Source organism: Tarenaya hassleriana, unplaced genomic scaffold (assembly GCF_000463585.1).
Source record: "Tarenaya hassleriana unplaced genomic scaffold, ASM46358v1 Cleome81, whole genome shotgun sequence".
NCBI lineage: Eukaryota > Viridiplantae > Streptophyta > Magnoliopsida > Brassicales > Cleomaceae > Tarenaya > Tarenaya hassleriana.
In genome coordinates, this window is record NW_010970575.1 from 138055 (window position 1) to 153223 (window position 15169).

General features: G+C 32.0%; 4 protein-coding genes across 4 annotated transcripts; all 4 read right to left on the reverse strand.

Moving 5' to 3' along the window:
- Positions 1-6351: 6351 nt before the first annotated feature.
- Positions 6352-6699, reverse strand: LOC104803175. Its single transcript, XM_010527058.1, has one exon. It carries the CDS (start codon positions 6697-6699, stop codon positions 6352-6354), a length of 348 nt encoding a protein of 115 aa, XP_010525360.1.
- A 2461-nt stretch (positions 6700-9160) lies between these two features.
- LOC104803176 lies at positions 9161-9508 on the reverse strand. Its single transcript, XM_010527059.1, has one exon. The coding sequence runs from the start codon at positions 9506-9508 to the stop codon at positions 9161-9163; it is 348 nt and encodes a 115-aa protein (XP_010525361.1).
- A 2486-nt stretch (positions 9509-11994) lies between these two features.
- LOC104803177 lies at positions 11995-12342 on the reverse strand. Its single transcript, XM_010527060.1, has one exon. The coding sequence runs from the start codon at positions 12340-12342 to the stop codon at positions 11995-11997; it is 348 nt and encodes a 115-aa protein (XP_010525362.1).
- A 1682-nt stretch (positions 12343-14024) lies between these two features.
- LOC104803163 lies at positions 14025-14452 on the reverse strand. The gene has a single exon (XM_010527045.1). The coding sequence runs from the start codon at positions 14405-14407 to the stop codon at positions 14060-14062; it is 348 nt and encodes a 115-aa protein (XP_010525347.1). The 5' UTR covers positions 14408-14452; the 3' UTR covers positions 14025-14059.
- Between the last annotated feature and the right edge of the window lie 717 nt (positions 14453-15169).

Below are 15169 nucleotides of genomic sequence, written 5' to 3' on the forward strand. Positions count from 1 at the left end.
ACGATGTGGATATTGCCTATCATCCTGGCAAAGCTAATGTGGTTGCAGATGCCTTGAGTAGAAAGAGAGTTGAGTTATCTACTTTGATATTGGCAAGTGATCTAACAACTCAATTGAGTTTAATGCAGATATCAGCTTAGGAGAATCGAGATGGATTGGAAACTAGTGCTCTAAAATGGAATAGTTGGCTGGAAAAGGTGAGGATGGCTCAAGAGACAGATGAAAAGACGAAAGAATTGATGGAAAAGCCCGCAGATTTTACAAGGGCAGGGTATTCCACTTCAAATGATGGATTGATATTATTGAGAGGTCGTGCTTATGTGCCTAAAGATGAAGAATTGAGGAAAGAGTTATTGAAAGAGGCGCATAATACGCGATATTCCATACATCCGGGTACTACAAAGATGATTCAGAATTTGAAGCAGTACTTTCTTTGGCATGGCATGAAAAAAGATATTGCATAGTTTGTTATTCATTTTCTAACGTGTCAGCTAGTTAAAGCCGAGCACCAAGTACCTGCAGGAAAACTATAGTCGCTATCGATACCTCAGTGGAAATGGGACTTGGTGACGGTGGATTTTGTAGTTGGTTTGCCAAGGACACCAAAAGGAAATGATGCAATATGGGTTATTGTGGACCGTTTAACTTAGTCTGCACATTTTACCGCCAATAAAAAGACATTCTCAATGCCTCGTTTAGCACAGGTCTACATAGAGGAGGTGGTAAGACTTCATGGAATCCATATTAATATCGTGTCAGACAGAGATCCACGATTTACTTCGAGATTTTGGAACAGTTTACAAGAGGCTATGGGCACTAAGGTATGATTGAGTACAACTTATCATCCCCAGACCGATGGACAATCAGAGAGAATGATACAAACGCTAGAGGATATGTTACGTGCGTGTGTATTGGATTGGGGAGGAGAATGGGATCGTCACTTACCACTTGTGGAATTCGCCTACAATAATAATTTTCATTCAAGTATCGGGATGTCACCCTTTGAGGCGTTATATGGAAGACCTTGCTAGACACCTCTCTGTCGGACAGAAGTTGGAGAAAGACGATTGTTGGGTCCTGATATAGTGGATGAAACCACAAACAAGATTAAGGTAATCCAGAAACAGATGAAGGCAGCACAGGATAGATAGAAAAGTTACGCAGATAAACATAGACGTGACATAACTTTTCAAGAGAATGACGAAGTATTTCTCAAAGTACAAGCAACTAAAGGAAAAGCACGCTTCGGAATGACGGGAAAACTAAAACCCAGATTCATTGGACCTTTCAAGGTATTGAGTAAGATAGGAGCAGTGGCTTATAAGGTTGCCTTACCCCCCGAGTTGGCACAAGTTCATGATGTGTTTCACGTGTCCATGCTTCGGAAATACCATCCTGACCCTGATCAATTATTGATTATCAACCGCTTGAGCTAAAACCGGATGAGACTTATGAAGAAGAACTTATCAAGATTGTTGAACGGAAGGTTAAACAACTGCGACGAAGAGGAATTCCTCTAGTAAAAGTCATATGGACATATCATAAAAACTAGTTATCCCCACCTTTTTGGTAAGAAAAAACACCCCCCGTACATACTATATTAAGTCGTTCTAGAATTCGGGGCGAATTCTTCTTTTAAGGATGGTGGAATTATAACGAACGAAAATTAAAAAAAAACAAATGAATTGGGGTTTGGTGATAAAAATTAAAAGTTCTGGAAAAATCTGTTATTTCAGTGACGGCATTTCAGAACGAATTAGAAGTTTGGGCAAATTTTGTAAATTTTAAAAATAAGAAGGTCCAGAGTGCAATTTTACCTAGGGTTTCTTTTCTTCTTCTTCTTCTTCCTCCTCCCACGGCCGACCTTAGCTCGCCCAAAACCAGATTTTTGCCCCGGTTTACCTCTTTGCTCGCCATCGGTCGTCGACCACCGCCCCGTGGCCACCGCTTCATCACCGTCGGTCCGTTTCTCCCTCTTTTCTTAGTTTTTTCTTCATCGTTTTTCTTCTCCTTTACCGCCATGGAGTTTTGCCGATTTCCGGCGAACGGAGTTTTGGTAGATACTTGAGGGGTTTGGAAGCTCTTGGCGAGTTGAATCTTTATTGGGTAGTGTCGTCGCCGGAAACACTAAACCGTCACCGGAAAACATCGGAGAAAAATCATGTTTTAGACAATTATAGTTCGATTTAGGCCAAAATAACTTCGGATTTGGATTCCTTGAGTGATTTTACATAAGATACAGAAAAATTAGACGATTCCGGGATATATGACCGCCGCCGACCACCGGCCGCCGACCATCGCCACCAACCATCGTCGCCAGAAAATTTTTCGATGACATGTGTTGAACCGTTTCAATCCCTTGATTTCAAATCCGAAATCGTTTTATAAAATTCAAAGATTTAGAGATATTCGAACGATTTAAAATAAAACAGTTTAACCATAAAACTTACCATTCGATTAACGTTTTTTTTCGGTAGTAAATATTTTTGAAAAATAATTTTTTGATTTCAATTATTATATGATAATTAATTATAGGTGAAGAAAATATCGAGGTTATTGAATCCGGGATCGAGGATTAGATAGAATCTTTCAGGTTCATCGTTTAGACTAAGGTGAGGGAACTCGACAGAACTCCTCTTTCTTCTATTCGCTTAGACATGATGATAGGGAACATAGATATCATGCGGTTAGGACTTTAGGATAGACGCTTTAAATTTCTTGCGGATTCATGATGTATGTTTATTGAGGATTGATGATTGATGAATGATCATTAATGATTGATAATTGATGATTGATGAATAATGCATGATGTTTGATGATTGATAAATTTCTGTTGAGTGATTATGGCTTATGACGTACATGTTATGTGATGACGTTTCTGAATAGATTATTAGACCATTAGAATGAGTTAAACTTTTGATATTAAATAACTTTGGCATGATGTTTGGAAAGATGGGAGAAGTAAAGAATTGAGTTAGGGACTAGGATGCGACCCCAAACTGTGCTAAAAATATTTTAAAAGTGAGTTTTGAGACCATGGTACGGCGATGATCCGTATGTGATGGTATGATAACAATCCGGACATGGCAACAATCCATATGGAGTGATAATCCCGACTACGGTGGCGATCCGTAGAGGATTGTTGCCATTGGTTGAGTTTTGAGGCCATGGTACGGCGACGATCCGTATGTGATGGCATAACGACCTGGCAGCGAACCATGTGGAGTGGTAACCCCGACTACGGCGGTGATCCGTAGATGGTTATTACTATTGGTTGTGTTTTGGTAACTTCAACTACAGCGGCGATCCGTAGAGGGTTATAACGATATTTTTTGGTTTTGTTTTATAAAAGAGTTTTGAGCTAAGTCTAAGGGATACTGAATGGTCCTAGAATGTGGACTCGTTTTAAAGAATCGAATAAAGAAAAGTTAGAAGAAGAATGTGAATCGATAGATTGAGTTTTGTTTGAGTTGAATGTTGATTGAATTTGTTTTCTATTTGACTGTCTATGTTGGGTACGGAGGCGAGGTTTATAGTCTTGCAACTTCACTGAGCTATTCGCGTAGCTCACCCCTTTCTTTTTTTTCCACAGGTAAAAGGTGAAGAGATTGTTTTGGTTTGACTCGGTAGTTACCAGGAAACCGAAGATTTGAAATTTCATTTTATTTATTTATTCAATTTATTCATGAAACTGGTAGTTGGACTTAAGTTATTGAATTTCATTGTTTTCGACTTCTGTTGTAGACATGTGATTTTGAGGGTTGATTTTAGAATAAATAGCGGTTTTTTTTATAAATCAAGTGACGATTCAACGAGTCTTAAATACCGGATTTTGGGTTATTACAATTGATGCATATGCGAAAGCTACAACTACGAAAAACATAACCATGGAATTGTTGAGTTTCGCCATCTTTAACTCGTATGTATGCTTTAGGGTTTAGTTTTTGTGTCTTAAGTTAAGGTGCAACAAAGACCGTCTTGTTTCATTTATGTGAAAACGAAATAGGATCCTCTTTATAAAGCATGAAAAATTATAACGGAAACTTCACATAATAATTATTTTCTTCACTCTCATGGTATTTATTAAGAAGTTTCTTTGATTTAATTTCTAACGTTCTCATCAAATAGTGATTCCTATATGTGAAATTACTTATGTACAAGCGAACTGAAACTTCAAGATTAACTTCACGGATCCAACGGATTCGCGTGACAATGATAATTCATTTTTCGATTATATGACTCATTAAGGGCGGAGCCAAACAAATTTATAAGAGTAGACAATAATATTAATATACATATAAAATATAAAAATTTAATAAAAATATATAACCATAAAAAGGTTTATATAAGGGTAAATATATTTTTAGACCGAGAGCAATTAAAAATTTTATCTAAAATTTTAGAAGAAAATTCAAAATTTTAATTAATATATGGGGCATGTGCCCAAACATTTATATATTCGTCATGATATATTATTTAGTAGGAAACAAATCAGCATCCAAAACGAGAAATACTCAATTATATAGCTTTTCGTTCCATTTTTTGTTTATTGCATGCAAAATTTTATCTAGTTTAAAAACTAATAGGAAAGTAAAACAAGGCGAAATCAAGATGGAAGTGGTATCAAAAATTCAGATAGATGCAATAATTATCTCGTGATATTCGAAATTGAAGTATTCGACCAAGTTAAGTATGAGTCTAGGTATGTAAAATCTGGAATTTTGAGCCACAAATTTTATTGAGTGATTATGATCTATACTCATTGGTAACCCGAAACAAGTTCGAGGAGCGAGAGGGCAAGCCAATGAGGGAGCATGAAGTCGCGCGGGATGAAGAGACGAGACTCGAGATAAAGGCGACGAGAAGCCGTAAGCGTGAGGAAACAATGAGAGGATGAAGAGGTGATCATTTGGTGATACTTTCGAAACTCGTTTTTTAGTTTTTTTTTAAATCACAGCGACAAAAGTAGAGCTTCGAGTGTTCGAGAGGTGGCGAGGGCGATTATGTGTTTGCCTTCGTGAGACTTCAATGCATGTTCTTTAGACCATGTATGTCTCTCCTCAACTCGCAACGGCCGAGTACCCGAGTCTTTGCTCATTCCACGAGTATCCAAAACTCGGATACTCGATCCCTAAGAAACTGTGACCAAGTACTCCGATAAAAAGAGTGATATACGTAGTGTTTTTATACACATCAAAGAATACAAAGGGAAATTTATGAAACATCCTACAAAGAATAAATCGATGAGCAACCTATAAAGGTGCACATAACTAACTTGCAAAAACAAAAAAATTAAACAAAAATCAACAATTGGTTTAAGCTAAATCGGTATTTCAATTTTTATTGTAGCAGTTAATAGAACATAACAATCCGTAAATAAGTTTTGCCATCTCTGTTACATGATTTGTTTTTAATTATTTAATGAACCGATCAAATATGACTACTATTTATATAAAACAAAATTCAATAATGATATGAAAAATAAACAATTCGGTTTATCTTGATATTATCATACTCTTTTTAAAAAACAAACTTATTTTGTATTTAATAGTCCCAATTTATTTATTAATTGGAGGTTTCTTTATTTTTATTTTTTAACTTCTCAATCAAACATGTCGTCTAATAATTAGTTAAGGATTTGAAATATTATTTAGAAAAAAATGTTCTTTAGGTCCAAGAGCATGTTTTTTAACTTAAGGGTATATAAAATTTGAACCTCTTTTAAACATAATTTTGGACGAATTGCTTTAATGGAAAAAATAGAAATAATAATTTTTTATTTATTTATAATTATTTGCTTAGTAAAGCCTAGCAGATATTGAGAAAATTCTTCTCTCTTATACGATTTTTATTGTGATTTGGTATTAAAATGAAAATATAAATAAACATGTTTTTCTCCTTATTTAAATATTACTGAGCTCTCAAAATAATATATATTAAACTATCAATGTATTATAATTTGTTTCGTATGTGATAATACGTTTTTATATACTATTTGATTCTGTTTGTAGTATTTTATACGTATCATTCTTATATTTGCTTTAATACCAAAAGTTGCACATATATGAAAAGAATATTTCTTCCATTTTTTAATATGATACCGTAAAGCAAGTGAGACAGCTTCCAAAACTTTAACATGAAATGGAATCACCATAAAAATTATATGCAAACTTATCAACAGGCCGTTTGAAAATTTGCAATATTTCTACACAAATAATAAATTTCATGAATGTTGGTGTTATTTAAATATATATGATGATTTATATGACGTTGAATAAGCGTAAATATAAGAAATATCTTTTCACTTAGCCGAAATCATAACACATATATATTATAAAAATGATGGAAAACTTAAGCTATCGTGGGAATAGCAGCACAACGAGTCCATAAGTCATCACTCTTTTTCAAATACTCTGCTTCGCGGGCAATGTAAATCGGCCTGCTCGTCATGTATTTGATGAGAGTGTCGTAACACAACTTCTCCTCTTTGATAAGTTCCGGACAACAAGAGTCAGAGATCGTCCCGTTTCCAAAAATACCCTCGACTATATCCAATGCACACTTCGGGTTAATCTTGGTAAGACATTGATCCCATAGTTGCTTGGGTTCGCCTTCTTCGACAGCAATCACATGCATTGATGCATATGCGAAAGCTACAACTACGAAAAACATAACCATGGAATTGTTGAGTTTCGCCATCTTTAACTCGTATGTATGCCTTAGGGTTTAGTTTTTGTGTCTTAAGTTAAGGTGCAACAAAGACCGTCTTGTTTGACTTATGTAAAAATGAAATAGGATCCTCTTTATAAAGCATGAAAAATTATAACGGAAACTTCACATAATAATTATTTTCTTAACTCTCATGGTATTTATTAAGAAGTTTCTTTGATTTAATTTCTAACGTTCTCATCAAATAGTAATTCCTATATGTGAAATTACATATGTACAAGTGAGCTGAAACTTCAAGATTAACTTCAATGATCCAACGGATTCGCGTGACAATGATAATTGATTTTTCGATTATATGACTCATTAAGGGCGGAGCCAAACAAATTTATAAGGGTAGGCAATAATATTAATATACATATAAAATATAAAAATTTAATAAAAATATATAACCATAAAAAAGGTTTATGTAAGGGTAAATATATTTTTAGACCGAGAGCAATTAAAAATTTTATCTAAAATTTTAGAAGAAAATTCAAAATTTTAATTAATAAATGGGGCATGTGCCCAAACATTTATATATTGGTCATGATATATTATTTAGTAGGAAACAAATCGGCATCCAAAACGAGAAATACTCAATTATAAAGATTTTTGTTCCATTTTTTGTTTATTGCATGCAAAATTTTATCTAGTTTAAAAACAAATAGGAAAGTAAAACAAGAAGAAAGAAGGATGGAAGTGGTACCAAAAATTGAGATACATACAATAATTATCTCGTGATATTCGAAATTGAGGTATTCGACCAAGTTAAGTTTGAGTCAGAGTATGTGAAATCTAGAATTTTGAGCCACAAATTTTATTGAGTGATTATGATCTATACTCATTGGTAACACGAAACAAGTACGAGGAGCCAGAGGGCAAGCCAATGAGGGAGCATGAAGTCACGCGGGATGAAGAGACGAGACTCGAGATAAAGGCGACGAGAAGCCGTGAGCGTGAGGAAACAACGAGAGGATGAAGAGGTTATCATTTGGTGATACTTTCGAAACTCGTTTTTTAGTTTTTTTTTTAAAATCACAGCGACAAAAGTAGAGCTTCGAGTGTTCGAGAGGTGGCGAGGGCGATTATGTGGTTGCCTTCGTGACACTTCAATGCATGTTCTTTAGACCATGTATGTCTCTCCTCAACTCGCAACGGCCGAGTACCCGAGTCTTTGCTCATTCCACGAGTATCCAAAACTCGGATACTCGATCCCTAAGAAACTGTGACCAAGTACTCCGATAAAAAGAGTGATATACATAGTGTTTTTATACATATCAAAGAATACAAAGGGAAAGTTATGAAACATCCTACAAAGAATAAATTGATGAGCAACCTATAAAGGTGCACATAACTAACTTGCAAAAACAAAAAATTAAACAAAAATCAACAATTGGTTTAAGCTAAATCGGTATTTCAATTTCTATCGTAGCGGTTAATAGAACATAACAATCCGTAAATGAGTTTTGCCATATCTGTTACATGATTTTTTTTTTAATTATTTAATGAACCGATGAAATATGACTACTATTTATATAAAACAAAATTCAATAATGATATGAAAAATAAACAATTCGATTTATCTTGATATTATCATACTCTTTTTAAAAAAACAAACTTATTTTTTATTTAATAGTCCCAATTTATTTATTAATTGAAGGTTTCTTTATTTTTATTTTTCAACTTCTCAACCAAACATGTCGTCTAATAATTAGTTAAAGATTTGAAATATTATTTAGAAAAAAATGTTCTTTAGGTCCAAGAGCATGTTTTTTAACCTAAGGGTAGATAAAATTTGAACCTCTTTTAAACATAATTTTGGACGAATTCCTCTAATGGAAAAAATAGAAATAATAATTTTTTACAACCAAGAAAAATCTTTATTTTATAATTATTTACTTAGCAAAGCCTAAGAGATATTGAAAAAATTCTTATCTCTTACGTTTTTTATTGTGATTTGGTATTAAAATGAAAATATAAATAAACATGTTTTTCTCCTTATTTAAATATTACTGAGCTCTCAAAATAATATATATATTAAACTAACAATGTATTATAATTTGTTTCGTATGTGATAATACGTTTTTATATACTATTTGATTCTGTTTGTAGTATTTCATACGTATCATTCTTATATTTGCTTTAATACCAAAAGTTGCACATATATGAAAAGAATATTTCTTCCATTTTTTAATATGATACCGTAAAGCAAGTGAGACAGCTTTCAAAACTTTAACATGAAATGGAATCACCATAAAAATTATATGCAAACTTATCAACAGGCCGTTTGAAAATATGCAATATTTCTACACAAATAATAAATTTCATGAATGTTGGTGTTATTTAAATATATATGATGATTTATATGACGTTGAATAAGCGTAAATATAAGAAATATCTTTTCACTTAGCCGAAATCATAACACATATATATTATATAAATGATGGAAAACTTAAGCTATCGTGGGAATAGCAGCACAACGAGTCCATAAGTCATCACTCTTTTTCAAATACTCTGCTTCGCGGGCAATGTAAATCGGCCTGCTCGTCATGTATTTGATGAGAGTGTCGTAACACAACTTCCCCTCTTTGATAAGTTCCGGACAACAAGAGTCAGAGACCGTCCCGTTTCCAAAAATACCCTCAACTATATCCAATGCACACTTCGGGTTAATCTTGGTAAGACATTGATCCCATAGTTGCTTGGGTTCGCCTTCTTCGACAGCAATCACATGCATTGATGCATATGCGAAAGCTACAACTACGAAAAACATAACCATGGAATTGTTTAGTTTCGCCATCTTTAACTCGTATGTATGCTTTAGGGTTTAGTTTTTGTGTCTTAAGTTAAGGTGCAACAAAGACCGTCTTGTTTGACTTATGTAAAAATGAAATAGGATCCTCTTTATAAAGCATGAAAAATTATAACGGAAACTTCACATAATAATTATTTTCTTAACTCTCATGGTATTTATTAAGAAGTTTCTTTGATTTAATTTCTAACGTTCTCATCAAATAGTCATTCCTATATGTGAAATTACTTATGTACAAGCGAGCTGAAACTTCAAGATTAACTTCAATGATCCAACGGATTCGCGTGACAATGATAATTCATTTTTCGATTATATGACTCATTAAGGGCGGAGCCAAACAAATTTATAACGGTAGGCAATAATATTAATATACATATAAAATATAAAAATTTAATAAAAATATATAACCATAAAAAGGTTTATATAAGGGTAAATATATTTTTAGACCGAGAGCAATTAAAAATTTTATCTAAAATTTTAGAAGAAAATTCAAAATTTTAATTAATAAATGGGGCATGTGCCGAAACATTTATATATTGGTCATGATATATTATTTAGTAGGAAACAAATCGGCATCCAAAACGAGAAATACTCAATTATAAAGATTTTTGTTCCATTTTTTGTTTATTGCATGCAAAATTTTATCTAGTTTAAAAACAAATAGGAAAGTAAAACAAGAAGAAAGAAGGATGGAAGTGGTACCAAAAATTGAGATACATACAATAATTATCTCGTGATATTCGAAATTGAGGTATTCGACCAAGTTAAGTTTGAGTCTCAGTATGTGAAATCTGGAATTTTGAGCCACAAATTTTATTGAGTGATTATGATCTATACTCATTAGTAACCCGAAACAAGTATGAGGAGCGAGAGGGCAAGCCAATGAGGGAGCATGAAGTCACGCGGGATGAAGAGACGAGACTCGAGATAAAGGCAACGAGAAGCCGTGAGCGTGAGGAAACAACGAGAGGATGAAGAGGTGATCATTTGGTGATACTTTCGAAACTCGTTTTTTAGTTTTTTTTTTAAATCACAGCGACAAAAGTAGAGCTTCGAGTGTTCGAGATGTCGCGAGGGCGATTATGGTTTACCTTGGTGACGCTTCAATGCATGTTCTTTAGACCATGTATGTCTCTCCTCAACTCGCAACGGCCGAGTACCTGAGTCTTTTCGCACCGGCCGAGTACCCGAGTCTTTTGCTCATTCCACGAGTATCCAAAACTCGGATACTCGATCCCTAAGAAACTGTGACCAAATAGTCCGATAAAAAGAGAGATATACGTAGTGTTTTTATACACATCAAAGAATAAAAAGGAAAAGTTATGAAACATCCTACAAAGAATAAATTGATGAGCAACCTATAAAGGTGCACATAACTAACTTGCGGAAACAAAAAATTAAACCAAAAGTTGCAATAAGTTTAAGCTAAACCGGTATTTCAATTTTTATTGTAGCAGTTAATAGAACAAAACAATCCGTAATTGAGTTTTGTCATCTCTGTTACATCATTTTTTTTAATTATTTAGTGAACCGATGAAATATGACTACTATTTATATAAAACAAAATTCAATAATGAACTGGAAAAGAAACAATTCGGTTTATCTTGATGTTATCATACTCTTTTTAAAAAAGAAACTTATTTTGTATTTAATAGTCCCGATTTATTTATTAATTAGAGGTTTCTTTATTTTTATTTTTCAACTTCTCAATCAAACATGTCGTCTAATAATTAGTTAAAGATTTTAAATATAATTTAGAAAAAAATGTTCTTTAGGTCCAAGAACATGTTTTTTAACATAAGGGTAGATAAAATTTGAACCTCATTTAAACATAATTTTGGACGAATTCCTCTAATGGAAAAAATAGAAATAATAATTTTTTACAACCAAGAAAAATCTTTATTTTATAATTATTTACTTAGCAAAGCCTAAGAGATATTGAAAAAATTCTTATCTCTTATACGTTTTTTATTGTGATTTGGTATTAAAATGAAAATATAAATAAACATGTTTTTCTCCTTATTTAAATATTACTGAGCTCTCAAAATAATATATATATTAAACTAACAATGTATTATAATTTGTTTCGTATGTGATAATACCTTTTTATATACTATTTGATTCTGTTTGTAGTATTTCATACGTATTATTCTTATATTTGTTTTAATACCAAAAGTTGCACATATATGAAAAGAATATTTTTTCCATTTTTTATAATATGATACCGTAAAACAAGTGAGGCAGTTTCCGAAACTTTAACATGAAATGGAATCACCATAAAAATTATATGCAAACTTATCAACATGCCATTTGAAAATTTGCAATATTTCAACACAAATAATAAATTTCATGAATGTTTGTGTTATTTAAATATATATGATGATTTATATGACGTTGAATAAGCGTAAATAAAAGAAATATTTTTCACTTAGCCGAAATCATAACACATATATATTATATAAATGATGGAAAACTTAAGCTATCGTGGGAATAGCTGCACAACGAGTCCATAAGTCATCACTCTTTTTCAAATACTCTGCTTCGTGGGCAATGTAAATCGGCCTGCTCATCATGTATTTGATGAGAGTGTCATAACACAACTTCCCCTCTTTGATAAGTTCCGGACAACAAGAGTCAGAGACCGTCCCGTTTCCAAAAATACCCTCAACTATATCCAATGCACACTTCGGGTTAATCTTGGTAAGACACTGATCCCATAGTTGCTTGGGTTCGCCTTCTTCGACAGCAATCACATGCATTGATGCATATGCGAAAGCTACAACTACGAAAAACATAACCATGGAATTGTTGAGTTTCGCCATCTTTAACTCGTATGTATGCTTTAGGGTTTAGTTTTTGTGTCTTAAGTTAAGGTGCAACAAAGGCCGTCTTGTTTGACTTATGTGAAAATGAAATAGGATCATCTTTATAAAGCACGAAAAATTATAACGGAAACTTCACATAATAATTATTTTCTTAACTCTCATGGTATTTATTAAGAAGTTTCTTTGATTTAATTTCTAACGTTCTCATCAAATAGTAATTCCTATATGTGAAATTACATATGTACAAGCGAGCTGAAACTTCAAGATTAACTTACTGAAACTTCAAGTTTAACTTCAATGATCCAACGGATTCGCGTGACAATGATAATTCATTTTTCGATTATATGACTCATTAAGGGCGGAGCCAAACAAATTTATAACAGTAGGCAATAATATTAATATACATATAAAATATAAAAATTTAATAAAAATATATAACCATAAAAAGGTTTATATAAAGGTAAATATATTTTTGGACCGAGAGCAATTAAAAATTTTATCTAAAATTTTAGAAGAAAATTCAAAATTTTAATTAATAAATGGGGCATGTGCCCAAACATTTATATATTGGTCTTGATATATTATTTAGTAGGAAACAGATGAGCATCCAAAACGAGAAATACTCAATTATATAGATTTTCTACAAAAAAATAAACCAAAAGCTGCAATAAGTTTAAGCTAAACCGGTATTTCAATTTTTATTATAGCAGTTAATAGAACATAACAATCCGTAATTGAGTTTTTCCATCTCTGTTACATCTTTTGTTTTTTACTTATTTAGTGAATCGATGAAATATGACTACTATTTATATAAAACAAAATTCAATAATGAACTGGAAAAGAAACAATTCAGTTTATCTTGATGTTATCATACTCTTTTACTTATTTTTTATTTAATAGTCCAGATTTATTTATTAATTGGAGGTTTCTTTATTTTTATTTTTCAACTTCTCAACCAAACATGTCGTCTAATAATTAGTTAAAGATTTGAAATATTATTTAGAAAAAAATGTTCTTTAGGTCCAAGAGCATGTTTTTTAACCTAAGGGTAGATAAAATTTGAACCTCTTTTAAACATAATTTTGGACGAATTCCTCTAATGGAAAAAATAGAAATAATAATTTTTTAAAACCAAGAAAAATCTTTATTTTATAATTATTTACTTAGCAAAGCCTAAGAGATATTGAAAAAATTCTTATCTCTTACGTTTTTTATTGTGATTTGGTATTAAAATGAAAATATAAATAAACATGTTTTTCTCCTTATTTAAATATTACTGAGCTCTCAAAATAAAATATATTAAACTATCAATGTATTATAATTTGTTTCGTATGTGATAATACGTTTTTATATACTATTTGATTCTGTTTGTAGTATTTCATACGTATCATTCTTATATTTGCTTTAATACCAAAAGTTGCACATATATGAAAAGAATATTTCTTACATTTTTTAATATGATACCGTAAAGCAAGTGAGACAACTTTCAAAACTTTAACATGAAATGGAATCACCATAAAAATTATATGCAAACTTATCAACAGGCCGTTTGAAAATATGCAATATTTCTACACAAATAATAAATTTCATGAATGTTGGTGTTATTTAAATATATATGATGATTTATATGACGTTGAATAAGCGTAAATATAAGAAATATCTTTTCACTTAGCCGAAATCATAACACATATATATTATATAAATGATGGAAAACTTAAGCTATCGTGGGAATAGCAGCACAACGAGTCCATAAGTCATCACTCTTTTTCAAATACTCTGCTTCGCGGGCAATGTAAATCGGCCTGCTCGTCATGTATTTGATGAGAGTGTCGTAACACAACTTCCCCTCTTTGATAAGTTCCGGACAACAAGAGTCAGAGACCGTCCCGTTTCCAAAAATACCCTCAACTATATCCAATGCACACTTCGGGTTAATCTTGGTAAGACATTGATCCCATAGTTGCTTGGGTTCGCCTTCTTCGACAGCAATCACATGCATTGATGCATATGCGAAAGCTACAACTACGAAAAACATAACCATGGAATTGTTGAGTTTCGCCATCTTTAACTCGTATGTATGCCTTAGGGTTTAGTTTTTGTGTCTTAAGTTAAGGTGCAACAAAGACCGTCTTGTTTGACTTATGTAAAAATGAAATAGGATCCTCTTTATAAAGCACGAAAAATTATAACGGAAACTTCACATAATAATTATTTTCTTAACTCTCATGGTATTTATTAAGAAGTTTCTTTGATTTAATTTCTAACGTTCTCATCAAATAGTAATTCCTATATGTGAAATTACATATGTACAAGCGAGCTGAAACTTCAAGATTAACTTCAATGATCCAACGGATTCGCGTGACAATGATAATTCATTTTTCGATTATATGACTCATTAAGGGCGGAGCCAAACAAATTTATAAGAGTAGGCAATAATATTAATATACATATAAAATATAAAAATTTAATAAAAATATATAACCATAAAAAGGTTTATATAAGGGTAAATATATTTTTAGACCGAGAGCAATTAAAAATTTTATCTAAAATTTTAGAAGAAAATTCAAAATTTTAATTAATAAATGGGGCATGTGCCCAAACATTTATATATTGGTCATGATATATTATTTAGTAGGAAACAAATCGGCATCCAAAACGAGAAATACTCAATTATACAGATTTTCGTTCCATTTTTTATTTATTGCATGCAAAATTTTATCTAGTTTAAAAACAAATAGGAAAGTAAAACAAGACGAAAGAAGGATGAAAGTGGTACCAAAAATTCAGATACATACAATAATTATCTCGTGATATTCGAAATTGA